The following is a 14,418-nucleotide window of genomic DNA, read 5'->3' as shown; positions in this document are numbered from 1 at the left end:
TTTGGTTTGAGTTTATAACTCCATGCTCATTCAAAGTTTTGTAATTATTTCCTGTACATTAGGGCTCCTAAGGGATCCTGAGATATCAATTGTGAATAAATAATAGGAGCTCCAGCTTCAAAAGGCAAAGAGATAATAATGAGAGGATTATTAGGAAAAGATAATACAAGTTTTATGCTAACAAACACAGATGTGCCATGTCTCTAATTTTGTGTTTTGGCTCCTCTCATGCATAAAATCAAGGTGCTAAAAAAGATTTCCGAAGATAAGAGGGTTGGACTTTTCAGATAATTATTTTAGCAGCAGGCTATAGAAGATAACAGTAGCAAATTGTTTCTCATTGCAACCCTTAAACTGAAGCTGGAGCTACAAACGTTTGGTTTAGTTTCCTATTTCTAAACTTGGTAGATAGTCTGAGTCGTCCATATGTTTCCAAAGATTTGTACTTTACAATAAGGATCCAGGTTTTTGAAAGAAGTTGAAAGAGAAATTGAAAAATTAAGTTACATTTTATGTAGGTTTTTATTTCTTTAGTTAGAGTCTAATGCAGATGGGCCATATGACATAGAAGAAAACATATAACTTGGCACTAAAAGGTCTGGGTTTAGGGTTTTACTCTTCCATTTACTAGACATGTGAGTTTAGGTAAGATACTTCACTTTCTCTGGGAGATCGAGTTCTTTTTTCATATCGCAGATTTTTATGGAAGTCAAATGAAATAGTATTTGTGAAAGTGTTTTTATAAATGATACAAGTCGTTATGAAAGTAAAGAATTAGTTTTTATTTGCTTATGAATAATTATCACATAATCATTTTCACAAACAGTTTCATTATGGTCAAATAACAATTGACTAAGAATATTTGTCTCATTTTAACTCTATTCACATGACCCTTTGTCATGGGAACCCCATAATCCAAAACCCCACAACCCCACAACAAAACCACTGCTGCAGTTTATTCCAGTTGCCCATTAAGTAGCTGGGAAGAAATAAAGTTGACCAACAGTTGGATTTGCAACACGATGGCAAGTTTCACAGGCCTTTTATACTTAGGCCCCAGACTTACTTTCAGAGGCTAATTCATTTCTTATAAGGACTAAACCTGCAACAGTTTGCAACTTCCAAACCTGTAAGAGTCATCTTGTGCCACGGAGTCCTTTATCAGAGATCAAACTGCTTTAAATTATATAATAATGTAATATACAAATATATTATGCAATATTTAAAGTGAAATTGTTGAGAGACATTTAAAAGCAATAAAATTGTAGCTATAATTTGATACTTTTCATTCCTCCAACATTTATTGAGTGCCTGTTATATATAACAAGGTGTGCTACAGGTATTGGATGCAGCATTGAATAAAGTCCTCAGGGACCCCACGGTGAGGAGGAAGGCACTAAGCAAACATAATTTCACATATTTAATTACAACAGAGGTCGCTGCTATCTGGGAAGAGATTAGATGCTAAGAGAGCTTGTGACAGAGGAGGGAACATGACTGAGGTGAGGGAAGCTCCTCTGTAGGATCAGCACTTTAAACATGAAACCCACAGTGAGGATATTGCTGTAAGGGAGGGACAGGGTCTGGTTACGGCGTTCATTCATTCATTCAATCCCTTTAATGAGGTATGATTGACATACAAAAAGTTGTATGTATTTAATGTATTACAACTTGCATTTGGAGATAATTATACATCTGTGAAACTAACACCACAATCTATGCCATAAACATATTTATCACTTCCAAAAGTTTCCTTCCATCTTCTTTATTTATGATTATTATTATATTTTCACGATCAGGACATTTAACGTAAGATCTACCCTCTTAAATAAATTTTTAAGTATACGATGAAATACAGTTAACTAGAGGTATTATGCTGTATAGTTGATCTGTGGGACTTATTCATCTTGTATCACTGAAATTTTATACCCTTTGATATTTCCCTTCGCTGGTGCAAGGTGCTCTGCTGGGTGCTTGAGACACAGGTTCACAGAACGCTTGATTGTATGTGTGCTGTGATAGCAGCAGCGTGTGCTCTGGGGGCACAACAGCAAGGCATTCTGGAGGAAATCTTTAGATTGCTTCAGGTTTGGGCTTTTTTCCCTCTTGAATGTGTCACAAGCACTTTACACTCAACATACGTATACAGCAACAAAAATAAGCTCCCACGAAGCTATTTTTCATTTTTTGTTATCCATTGCATCGTCAGGATTGGCTAGACTCTGCCTTGTAGCGACAACAACAAATCCCCAAATACTAGTGGTTTTAAAAACTAGTGGTTAAATACTAGTGGTTTAAAAACTAGTGATTACTCATGATACGTGCATGTCCTTTGCAACATGGGGCAGAGGGCTGTGCTCACTGAGGTCCTTCAGGACCAAACTGATGCACCAGCCACCATCTCGAACCTTTGTGGGTGTTAATTATGCCAGAGCTCTAAAGACTCTTACATCAGCAATTAAACACTTCTGCCTAGAAACAACGCTTTTCAATTTTGCTTATCACCTTCAACTTGATGCAAGGTCTCACCCAAGAGACCAGAGAATACAACCCTCAGCATGTGTCCTGGTAGAAGGGAAGAAAATTGAAAATATTCGATGAACACTGATACGTATCTCAGTTGGGGGTACCTTCATTTACCCAGTTGTTCACACCAGATACCTTGGAGAGACCTTTGACCCTTTCCCTCCTGTCCACGTGATTTTTGCCTCTGAAAGCTCTTTCTGAAATGCCCCCCTTGACCTCATGGCTTTTGCATTGTTTGCTCTTCTCTTGCTTGGACTATTGTTTTACTTTCAGACATCACTCTGTGGCCAGAGTGATTATTCTAATAATGCTTCACCCTATTTAAGACCCTTCAAAAGTTTTCCATCACAAGATAAATTCCAAGCCTTTAACAAGACCCATCCTTCCATCTGACTTCCATTCCCACTCCAGCCTTGTCTCTCACCAGCCTGCTGTGTGCTAGCCTCGTTTCATCTCCTGGCGCGAGGCTTTTCCATACCTTCCCCTCTTTGCTCTATCTAAAAAATGCTCCACTCCCTATCACCACACCCCTCCTCCCCACAAACACTTTGCTCAAACCTAGAAAACCCCGAATCATCTTTTACGATTCCCATCAAGGATATGATCCCCTAAAAAAGCTTGTCTGACTTTCTCAAGTGGAATGATGGTGATTTCTCTACTTTCTGCCACCAGATTGTTCCGTGCAGCCTTGTGGCATGGTTTGTATTTTTTAGACTGCATTCCTGTCTCCCTCAACTATTCTACAAACATCTTGATGGTAAGAACCTCCTACTAAATTTTGTGTTCTCGACAGAGGATAAGTATGAAGTTCCTAGCACATAGAAAATGTGAGGTCAATGTGTTACACATGGCTAAAGATATAAAGATAAGGAATTAATTTTAAAAACCACATCATAGGAAGATAAATTCTATGAGCATATAATCGGTGATTTTTAAAAATTGACCTAAATACTTTGTCTGTAGTGCAAAGTGTATGTGGATGCGTGTATGGCTGTGTGTCATGTTCCCACTCAATTCTTGGGCAAGTTCATTAACCCTGTAAGCTTTAGTTTCCTTCTCTCTAAAACTCTCTAAAGAAGGGTTAATTACATTACCTGTTTCTTGGGATTGTTGGAAGGTTAACTCAGTCGATGCCTATAGTGAGGGCATTTAGCAAGCTGCCTGTGTTAGTTTCTTATGGCTGCCATAACAAATTGCTCAAATTATCACAAACTTGGTAGCTTAAAACAACATTTAGTATCTTAGTGTTATGAAGGTCGGATGTCCAAAATAGGTCTCACTGAGCTAAAATTAAGGTGTTCCTCCTGGATGCTCTAGGGGACAATCTGTTTCCTTGCATTTTCTAGCTTCTAGGGGCTTCCTGCATTCCTCGGCTTGTGGTCCCTGCCATCTTCAAAACAAGCAATGTCCCATTGAGTCTTGCTCACACTTCATGACTCTGACATATACTCTTTTATCTCCCACTTCTGCTTATAAAGATCTTTGTGATTATATTGAACTCACCTAAATAATCCAAGATAATTTCCCCATCTTGAGACTCTCCCCTTACATACATCTGCAATATCCCTTTTGCCATGTAAGGTGTGTAGAGTAACATGGTCTGGGAATCAGGAGGTGGGCATTTCTGGGGGATTATTATTCTGCCTACCACAGTGCCTGCCCAATATCTTCATTATAAGGGATCAGTAAAGTTTGGCTATTATTATTAGAATTATAGATTATTTCTTAAACATTGTTAAATTGTTTTTTGTGATAGAGCTGAAACACTTTTGAGCCATGCAACCTAGATACAATGTGTCCTTCTATTAATAACTTAGCATGAAAGAGCCACAGTTCTCTTACTCCAAAAGTGGGTTAAGTGATTCGCTTTTGAAAATTAGCCATTTTGTGATGCCAGGATGCACTTACAGTAAAAGGAAATTGGTGTTTATTTAAAAGTACCTTAGCAACCTAAGGAAGACAATTTTACTAGCATTACCATTATTGTGCAGTAATGACTAACAGTGATGGAGAACTTAGGATGCGCCAAGAGCTGTTCCCAGTGTTGATATATGTATTGACAAATTCGATCCTAACGGCCAGCTCCATGAGGGGGTAGTTTTATTTTCCTTCTTCTATGGCTATTGAGAGCTTTGCCCAGTTTCAGGACTAGTAAGTGACAGAGACGGGATTTAAACCCAGATGGCCAGGCTAAAGAACCACAGTACTATAAAAATAGGAATGTGCAAAAGGATGGGGCAACATTAGAAGAATAAATCCTCTACTTTGGGCTAACAGTTTTTAGCGTTTTTATAGCTCATCATGGTGCCAATTGAGAGTGTTTAGTCTTGTTGAATTGTACTTCTTGTGCTGTTAAAAAAAAAAAAATGCATAGTAGATGACCAACTGTGCTGGGAGTTGGTCAATTACCAGAGATACTTGAAAACAAATCGTCCAGTGAGTTCAGGCTTTTAAAGATAGGTCCTTTAGGCTTCTCTTCTCTTTCTTTCTCTCTCTCCCTCCCTCTTTCTCTTTCTCTCCCTCCTTCCTTTCCTCAAAAATACACTTTAAAAATATTAGCTACTGTAACTATCGTATATTATTTTTCCATTCTGCCAAATTGCTTTGATACATAGAGTTTAAGAGCAAGGAAACTGCCCTTTTGAAAAGAAAGTTGTTATCCAAGTCGGCATTTTCTTTCAAAAAACAAACAAAAAACGTTTCAAAGGACTTCTTAGGGTATAAGATGTTACGAATACTTTCACCACTGTGATTAGGTTAAAACTCTAAAGGTTATTAATAAGGCTAATCATTACAAACAAAATGTTAACAACTGTGGAAATATTTCATAGGATAAGGAACTCATTTTAAGAGAATTACTCTGGGATATAACTGTGAGGAATTGGTGTTTGCTAAACGTATGTTGACAGAGTTGGATGCCGAGTCATAGATTCAGCAAGATAGGTAAATCAACCTAATGCACCTTACATGTTCATTACAGCCATATTAGCGTAAATATTACCTTATATGAAAAATCTCTTTATGTCAAGAGAGCAACTAACAAATGGATGGAAGTAAAATGATATGTAATGGATTAGTAGGTTCTTCTATATGAATGAAATACTTTTTATATAGTGATCGAGCCTATCACATGTTTATTTTGATCTAGGATAAATTCTAAATCATTTTGAAAATCAAAAGCAATTCAGTGAATTCCTTCATCTTTCCTGCTGCATTTGATATTTACCCATAATCGCACAGTTTGGAGAATGTGTTACCTGAATCACATGGTCATGATTTAGCTTCGACACTCTAATGTTTTATTTAGAATCCTTTGGCAGATGAAACTCTTGACCTTAGCTAGAAACAGCTGCTTTTCTATTTTGATTTGTAGTTAATGTTTTCCAAGTGTCAAGCACATGTAGAGAAATTTTTTCCATAGACTGATATTAAACATTTTATTTGTATTTCTTTTATTTTTAATGATCCATGGCACTATTTAGAAAAGTGAAAGCCAATTAGAGCATTCACTGTAAATGTTTTTAGGAAAGAAAATCTCCCTTGGGTATTTCTACGGATGCCTCAATAGCACATTCATTTATTTTTGTGGCATGCTTGACTAACAGTGCTATGTTCTCGAAACACAGTCTGCTGTGTATTTTGATTACGTTAAAAATACGTGATCTCTTTCAAGGTTTTCAGAAGTCTTTGCCTAAAGACAAAGTTAGTGCTTTTCAATAATCTTAGGTTTGACTCTTCATCTTGTCAATGAATGGATACCTTGAGAAAGTGACCAGTTGATAATCTTAGTTTAATGACTATTTCTTATTTCATATAATTATGTTTTAGAGCTTCTGTTCAAGGATGATGATAATTTAGTTTCTTCTTTCATTTTGTGCTGTATGTAGAGTTTTACTTGTTTTTGGTCTCTATAAATCTGGGTAAATATAATATATGAGTCCTATTACTTTTATTTATACGTTGTGCATAGTTTACTGAAAATTAGTGCAATATGTGGGGAAATGTAAGTGTGAATCCTGGGTTCTAACTAGCATACAATGATCAGTGACATTGAGAAACTGAGAAACCAGGGAGGAAACACTGTAAGATTTACCGCATTTTATTTGTGGTAAATCCCAGGTGAGGCAGAATTGCCCGAAATTCTTTGGGCCCCAGGAAACCTAGATGGGAGACTCAGTTTTTAAATCTTAAGCTCTTGAGAAAGCAATGTTTCATCACGAGGCTGTGCGATTTGGGGTAGAAGAGAAATTCTTTTGGTTGTCCCCAGGAAGGAGGTCACTGTGGTGGCCATCGCCTTTCTCTTTGATTGCCTGCATAAAGTGACATGTGGGAAAGTAGCTCTGGAGTTTATTGATATGTTTTTGAAAAGTAGATAATTCTAGTAATGTTTTAAAATATATACATATATTTTGTCTTTCAGGAACATTAAAAAAGACCTATTTTAAATCAAATGGGAGTGAACCTTTGGTCACTGACGGTGAAGTCCAAGGGTCTGACGTTATTCTTACAAATACGATCTACAGCGAGAGCACTGTGGCGTCCACTGCACGTCCCAGCCAGCACATGCCAGCCTGGGCCACAGATGCTTCTGTCCCAGGGGACCAGGGTCACAGGAATACAAGTAAGTCTGAAGGTGGTGAATGCCAGTGGCCTTTAATGTCTGTGGACCCCACAGGTACGTTTTTAAGGGTAGCAACCAATGCTCTAATTCATAGTCACTCACAGGTCCCCCAGGCAAATTTCCACTCAGTTATCTGGGAAGCCTGGCTGAGTGCCCTATTCTTAAACACAAAATGCTGTCGGCTCAGCTGTCCGGATAGGGACTGAGAAAAAATGAAAATTTATCAATGCCCCTGAACATTTCTGAGGTATGAAAATTTGTGCTGCTGGCCTCAATATAGTGGTATTGAGTTTTTAGTGGCTTTACTTATGAAAGTTTGTGCTTCTGTTTCGAAGGATGCTTTTTTTTTTTTTTTTTTTTTTTGAGACAGAGTCTCACTCTGTTGCCAGGGCTAGAGTCTAGTGGTATCATCATAGCACACTCCATCCTCAAACTCAAACTATCCTCCTGCCTCAGCTTCTGTAGTAGCTGGGGCTACATGTGTGCACGACCACCCTGGGATAATCCTCCTTTTCCTTTTCCTTTCCTTTTTTTGCCTTCCTTCCCTGCCCTCCTTTCTTTCTTGCCTTTCTTTTTTTCGTCTTTCTTGGTAGAGACAGGGGTCTGGCTATTGCTAAGGCTGGTCTTGAATCCTGACCCGCAGTGATCCTTCTACCTCGGCCTGCCAAAGTGCTGGGATTATAGGCATGAGCCACGGCACCCAGCTTTGTTTTTAGTTTTAAGTTACTTATTTTGAGATAGTTAATAAGGAAGTGAAGTTACTTATGTAGTTGTTGGTCCCTTGCTAGAGGACAGATTCAATAACAGGATGCCAAGTGATTTGATGGGAGCTGGCCTCCCCATTTGCTTTTGAGGTGTTAATGTGTTCTTTTTTTTCTTTAAATCTTACTTCTCTCTTCTCCCTTTTTTATCGGCTGTGCAATTTATTTTACATGTTGGTGAATGACAAATAATCACACCTTGAGAAAAATGGCATGTGTGAAACTCTTCTGCCAGAGGACAAAGGGAGGGACTGGTTAGTTATTCCAGAAACAGAGTTGGGGGAGAGAGAGGGAGAGGGGACCTGAGGCACGATGAGATGGTGAGATGAGGCAGAGGACATGCTCTGGAGTGTGATTCAGTCCCTCGATACCCTGCAGATCTTCAGCATAGTTACTTCCAGAATACTTGGTGGGAGCGTATTTGTGCGGAAAATGTTGAGGAGCTTCAGCCCTGATCCAATCAGTGCTCATAAAAAGTACTCAGAGCACAGTCACTGTCAAAGCTTTCTCCGCAGTTGTCTTGCCTCTCATTGTCTACTTCCTAAAACAAGGTTATGGGACTGAAAATTATACTGAGCTCATCCGTCCATGGTCATTTTCTTGTTTGCTCCTCTCCCTTTCAAGAAAACCCACAAAGGGGTATCACATCTTAGGTCTGAGACAGAGTATTTATTTTTATTCTGAGCCAGGAAGGGAAGGATTAAGTTGACTTTTGGCTATCACAGTATACGTTTGCCGGTGTTTGAGGGAAAGCAGGTTTATTCTATTTCTCCAGCCCAAAAAAGACTGGATTCCATTGTTTCACACAGCACCTTTAGGTATTAACTGTTTCTTATGCTTAGTGTTCACCAGTGATTCACACGGATTTGTGTTCATTAACTGACAATAATACTGCAAACCAGGATCATGCCAAGTTAATTTATTTCCCTCACAAGTTTAATTTTGAGGTTTTTTGTTTCGGTAATGTCTTAAGCACTTCATTATTCCTAAGGACAGTGTTTTCTGTCAGAAGTACAGAAATAATTTAAACTGAAACTCAGTCCAGTTAATGTGGTTGCAATTACAGCAATTGTTATTTTCTTCTAGTAAGAGGATTTGTCTGCATTTTGAAGCTTTCGTTGTTTGTTAAGATTCAAATTGAGTTGACAAACACATACCCTGAAGGGTAAAGAAACATATGGCAGTTGTTGCTCAGATGAGAAGTTTGGTAGAAGTCTGTTTGACTCATTTTCTCTCCTTACAGCTGGAACATTGCTTAAGAATATGAGCATAATTTGACATGTAAAGGAAATCCAGGTGAAATTAGACTGGTTAGTTAAATGGAGAAAGGCCAAAACCTTTGAATATGTGTCATTTCTTGTTGTTAATGCACTTGACAGTTAGCATTGAGCTTTACTGTCAGACTACATAGACTCTCCATATACTATCTACATTAACTAAAATTATTTATTGCCAAGGAATTTGATGGTTTTCCATACATTTCAGTAATAGCGCCAGCCCGGGATCATAGAACTTTAACAATTTTCAAGGCATGTTGGATTATTTTCTTTGTGATCCTTACAGTTAACTGATGAGATAAACAAAACACATAATATCGCACACCATTTTTCAAGGTATATGATAACCTCATGAAATTGAGGCTTAGAGAACTTGAGTCGACATATCCAATATCACTTGCCTAGTAACTGGTAGACATGAAATTGGGATTTAGATCTTAGGACTCCAAGATTAGTGCTCTTTTAAGTTTTTCATGCTTCCTCATTTAATTTTATCGCTTTGCTGTAGTAGGAGCATCACTGAACAAATTTTAAGCTCCAGGAGAACAGAAAGAGTAGACTTTTATTTTTTATTCCTGTATAGCCTGTGCTCAATAAAATATTAGTTGAATGAATAAATAAATGAACTGCAGCATTTCAAATGTTTAATATCTGATTTATGACTTTTGTTAGTGATACTTGATCACACTTCTGCCACTTGGTATTTATTTAACCAATTTTATTTAAAGTATCATTTAATGTGTTGTATCTGTATTAACACCTGGCAGAGAATTTACTTTTATCCCTTCTGTTAGGCTTGCTCGGGGTGGGAACCCGGAAAGTATGTGTAGGATGGAATCCGCGGACCTAACACCCTCCTTTTGTTATTATTTTCTAATTATGATGTTAGTTTAAATTTCTAGCATATATAAAACTTATGTAAGTCCACTTCAGTCCTAAGATACAGTGGCCAGACACTCTGAGCTACCCAGATATCCTGGGTAGGAAACCAAAGGACAAACTCCCGGTAAAAGGTGCCACGTAATAGTCTTTCCCTAAGACAGTCCCTCCTGGGGGTCCTTCATGTCACACCAGCACGTAGAATACTGCAGTTTCCAAAGTTTTAACCATAATACCCCCATGTTACACTGTGTAGCACAGATGGGCTTTGTGAATGTGAAATAGGCTTTATGTGACGTCTGTTCTGTCTGGAGTTTCATCAGTTGCATTTGAAAACCAGTTGTAATGTGGAAAAGGAAAAGCCCACAGTTAACTTTCATGCTGTTTCAGCAAGGAATTTTCCCAGGTTGCAATCTCTATCTGGGTTTTACCCCTTTCTCCTTATATATTTTATAAATGTTTAAACGTATGGTGAACTTTAAGGAGAGGGAAAGACTCTTTGGTCAACCAAGACCCTTTGGGTTAAAGACAATACAGTACATAATAAAATAACCTAGAAACTCTGATCAGGAACTAAAGTGACAAGAGAGTGATGTGCTGAAAGCTTCAAGTGTTCTGTTCTCTCATCACATCGTTGATAACCAGATCCTACATCTTCAATTTCAGATAAAAATGCATTATCCCTCTCATTCACTTTTTAAAAACAGCTGCTTTTTTTGAGGTATAATCGACATACCATGAAATTCACCCTTTTCATGTGTACAGTTCAGTTTTAATATATATTCACAGAGCTGTGCAATGACTATCTAATTTTAGAATATTTTCATCACTGCAAAGAGAAATGTAATATCCCTTGCTCCCTATTTCCCCTATACCTTAGCTCCTGGCCAAAGCTAGTGTTTTCTGTCTCTGTGGGTTTTCCTTTTCTGAACCTTTCCCATAAGGGGCGTCATACGATCTGTGGTCTTGTGTGTGGCTTCTTTCACTTTGCATGATGTTTTCACGATGCATCCATGTCATAGCATGTGTCAATAGTTCATTCCTTTTTCAGTGCTGAGTAATGTTTCACTGTATTGATATATCACATCTTCTTTCTCCAGTCACCCATTGGTGGACACTTGGATTGCTTCCAAGCTATTGTGAATATGCTGCTATAAAAATTCATGTATGAGTTTTTGTGTGGACATGTTTCCAGTTCTCTTGAGTTTATACCCAGGAGTGGTGTTGTGTTGTTTCTCTATTTCCTTACTTATCTTCTGTCTAGTTGCTTTATCCATTATTGAGAGTGGGGTATTGAAATCTTCAACTATTAGTGCAGAACAGTCTATTTCTCCCTTCAATTCTGTCAGTTTTTGCTTCACATATATTTTGGCTGACTGTCATTAGGTGTGTAAATGTTTATAATAGTTATATATTTTTGCTGTATTGAACCTTTTATTAATATATAATGTCCTGTATCTCTTCTAGCCTTTTTTTGGTTTAAAGTCTATTTTATCTGATACAGATGCTCCTCAACTTATGAGGGGAATACATGCTAATAAATTCATTGTAAGTTGAAAATAATTTAAGTCAAAAATGCATTTACTACACCTAACCTATAGAGCATCATAGCTTAGCCTACCTTTAACATTCTTAGAACACTTACATTAGCCTACAGTTGGGCAAATTCATCTAACACAAGCCTACTTTTTAATTAAGTGTTAATATTTTACATAATTTATTGAATACTGAAAATGAAAAACAGAATGGTTGCATGGGTACTTGAAATAGAGTTTCTATTGAATGTGTATTGCATCATAAAGCTGAAAAATTGTAAGTTGAATCATTGTAAGAGAGCCATCCTACTCGCTTTTGGTTACTATTTGCATGAGAGATAATTTTCCATCCTTTTACTTTCAGTCTATTTGCATCTTTGGATCTAAAGTCAGTCTCTTGTAGACAGCATATAGTTGTATTATGTTTTGTTAAAATCCATTCTGTCAATCTCTGTCTTTTGATTGGGAAGTTTAATTCATTTATATGCAAAGTAATTACTGATTTGCAGGGACTTCTGTCATTTTGCTATTTGTTTTCTATATATGTTACAGCTTTTTTGTCCCTGTTTCCTGAATTACTGTCGTCTTTGGTGTTTAGTTGATTTTTTTGGTAGTGAAATGTTTAACTTCCTTTTTCGTTTCCTTTGATATGTTTTATAACTATTTTCTTTGTGATTACCATGGGAATCACATTTAACATCCTAAAGTTACAGCACTCTACCTTGAATTTATACCAGCTTAACTTCAATAACATACAAAAACTCTGCTCCTTATCCAACTCCATTCCACCCCTAGATGTTTCAAGCTTCAATAGAATCTAGAGTTCTGAAATAGTGACATCAGACAGATTCTGCCAGTGCAATTGTCATTTAGGTGGGGAGACAGATTACTGATGCTTCCTGTTCTGCCATCTTCCCAGAATCTTCTCTAGCAAAAAATTTAATTTTGACAATTTTTTTCCAGTGTTCTCACTACTTCTATGGAGGATCAGATTTTTGGAGGACCTTACTTTGCCATTCTTGGAATACTTCCTGCCCCTCAATCATTTTTACCTTACTTATTTACTCTATTGCTTTTTTTTTCATTTCCTCCAATATGGGTAGTTGATTTTTCTTTTTTTTTTATAGTGCATAGATGTGATCATAATACATATTATTTTTAATTGAAGTTTTTATTTTCCATTTTTACATAAATCCCTTCATTCCTTCTCCTTTCTTCAGAATCATATTACCTATACTTTCCCTCAGTTAACCCTTGTTCACAAGCTAATGTGCATAATTGTATAGTATTCTCCATCTTTTATAATCTTATATAAACATATATACACATACAAACACAGAATAATATACATATAGAGGAGTTTTTTTGGTATTTTTCAAAAAATGGAATCACATTTATTACATATATTTTTCTACATAAGAAAACTTCATGTTACTATCGGCCCAATACTCTTAATTCACATATAGGAAAAAAAAACCAGTAGCATATTAATAACAGCATTGCAAAAACAATCCTGATCAAACTCAAGGGCAAACATCTTTTAAAAGCCAAAGGCTCAGATAAAAGTAAAAAAAAAAAAAAAAAAAAAAAAAAAAAAAAAAGAAAAAACAAAATCCCCAAACTTCAAACTGTGTAATTTACTTTGCTCTCTGGTTCTGAAAGAAAATTGGCACTGTATATATACTTTTGCCTGAATCATTCAATTTGCTGACTGTCTCTGTTTTTTGGTCTTTGTACAATTTTGTGTTGAGAGCAAAAAATCCATCAGTGGAAATCTGTTTGCTGTTACTTGTGCCTTTGGAGAATGTCCCTTTTCACTTACTTATAGTTGAAATGAGTATGGTAATGTGTTTTCCAAACCAAAACCTTTACATCTATTCACATTTGATGCAAACCATTCTTTGTGTTTCAGTGTTAACATATTTTATTCTTCTATTTTGCCGCTCGGCCTCATCAACCTAATAATCACATGTGGTGTTTGCACCAGGAAGATGTCCAGTCCAGTACTTGTTCATAATTATGTTAAGCTGTATAAACCCATTCTGATGCCTATGTGCTCTTCCAAGTTTTATGAAATAGCCCAATATTAGAGCATCTGGGTTAATATTCTGTGAGGCGCCATTTATTCATCAGCAGCTATTTATTGGGTGCCACACTGGGGTTTAGCTAGGTGGATCAATGTTGAAAAATGTTTGTCTAATTCATTAGCCTTTGGTCCTTGCTTTACATGGAAGCATTGGTTCCTCTCTACTTCCTGTGGATCCAAGGCCTCTCCTCTTTATTGAGACTGATAATTTCCTCCAAGATAGGCCCGTTGCAATATCAGCTCATGGGTGTCCACCTACGTAATATTCATTCCTGTGATGCCAGCTCATGTGCCCACTATTCTTGTTTATAGCTCCCTGCTGCACCCCTGGAACCCTAAGTTTTCCTTTCCTTTTCTTTTTCTCTCTTTTTTTTTCTTTTTGTGGAGATGTGGTCTCCCTATGTTGCCCAGGCTGTTCTCAAACTCATGGGCTCAAGCAGTCCTCCTACTTTGGCCTGAAGTGCTGGGATTATAGGCATGAGCCAGTGCACCTGGCCTCCTTTACTTTACGGAAAGTTCAGCTACTTATGTAAAAGAAGTTTGTTTTATTTTACGAAGTGTTTCTGGATGTTTATAATAGGTGCCGTTTTAGGTTATTGAGTCAACGTTTTAGGATTTAAAAAAATATCTTACATAGAAATTTTCAATCACACACAAAAGCAGAAAGAATAATACAATGAAGACCCATGTGCCCTCTCCCAGCTCATCAAAATATTATTGAAATATTGAAATA

General features: G+C 37.1%; 1 protein-coding gene across 1 annotated transcript in view; it reads left to right on the top strand.

Annotated features, from left to right (window-relative positions):
• The window catches only part of CORIN (corin, serine peptidase), a 135,946-nt gene that overhangs the window by 3,598 nt on the left and 117,930 nt on the right, over nt 1–14,418 (top strand). Inside the window, exon 2 of the mRNA XM_012639932.1 lies at nt 6,947–7,147. Coding sequence (XP_012495386.1) covers nt 6,947–7,147 — 201 coding nt within the window. The remainder of the gene's footprint in view (nt 1–6,946; nt 7,148–14,418) is intronic.

Source organism: Propithecus coquereli, unplaced genomic scaffold (genome assembly GCF_000956105.1).
Source record: "Propithecus coquereli isolate 6110/MARCELLA unplaced genomic scaffold, Pcoq_1.0 Scaffold143, whole genome shotgun sequence".
Classification (NCBI taxonomy): domain Eukaryota; kingdom Metazoa; phylum Chordata; class Mammalia; order Primates; family Indriidae; genus Propithecus; species Propithecus coquereli.
Note: the sequence above shows the minus strand (reverse complement) of the source record. Positions and strands in the feature narration are given on the sequence as shown.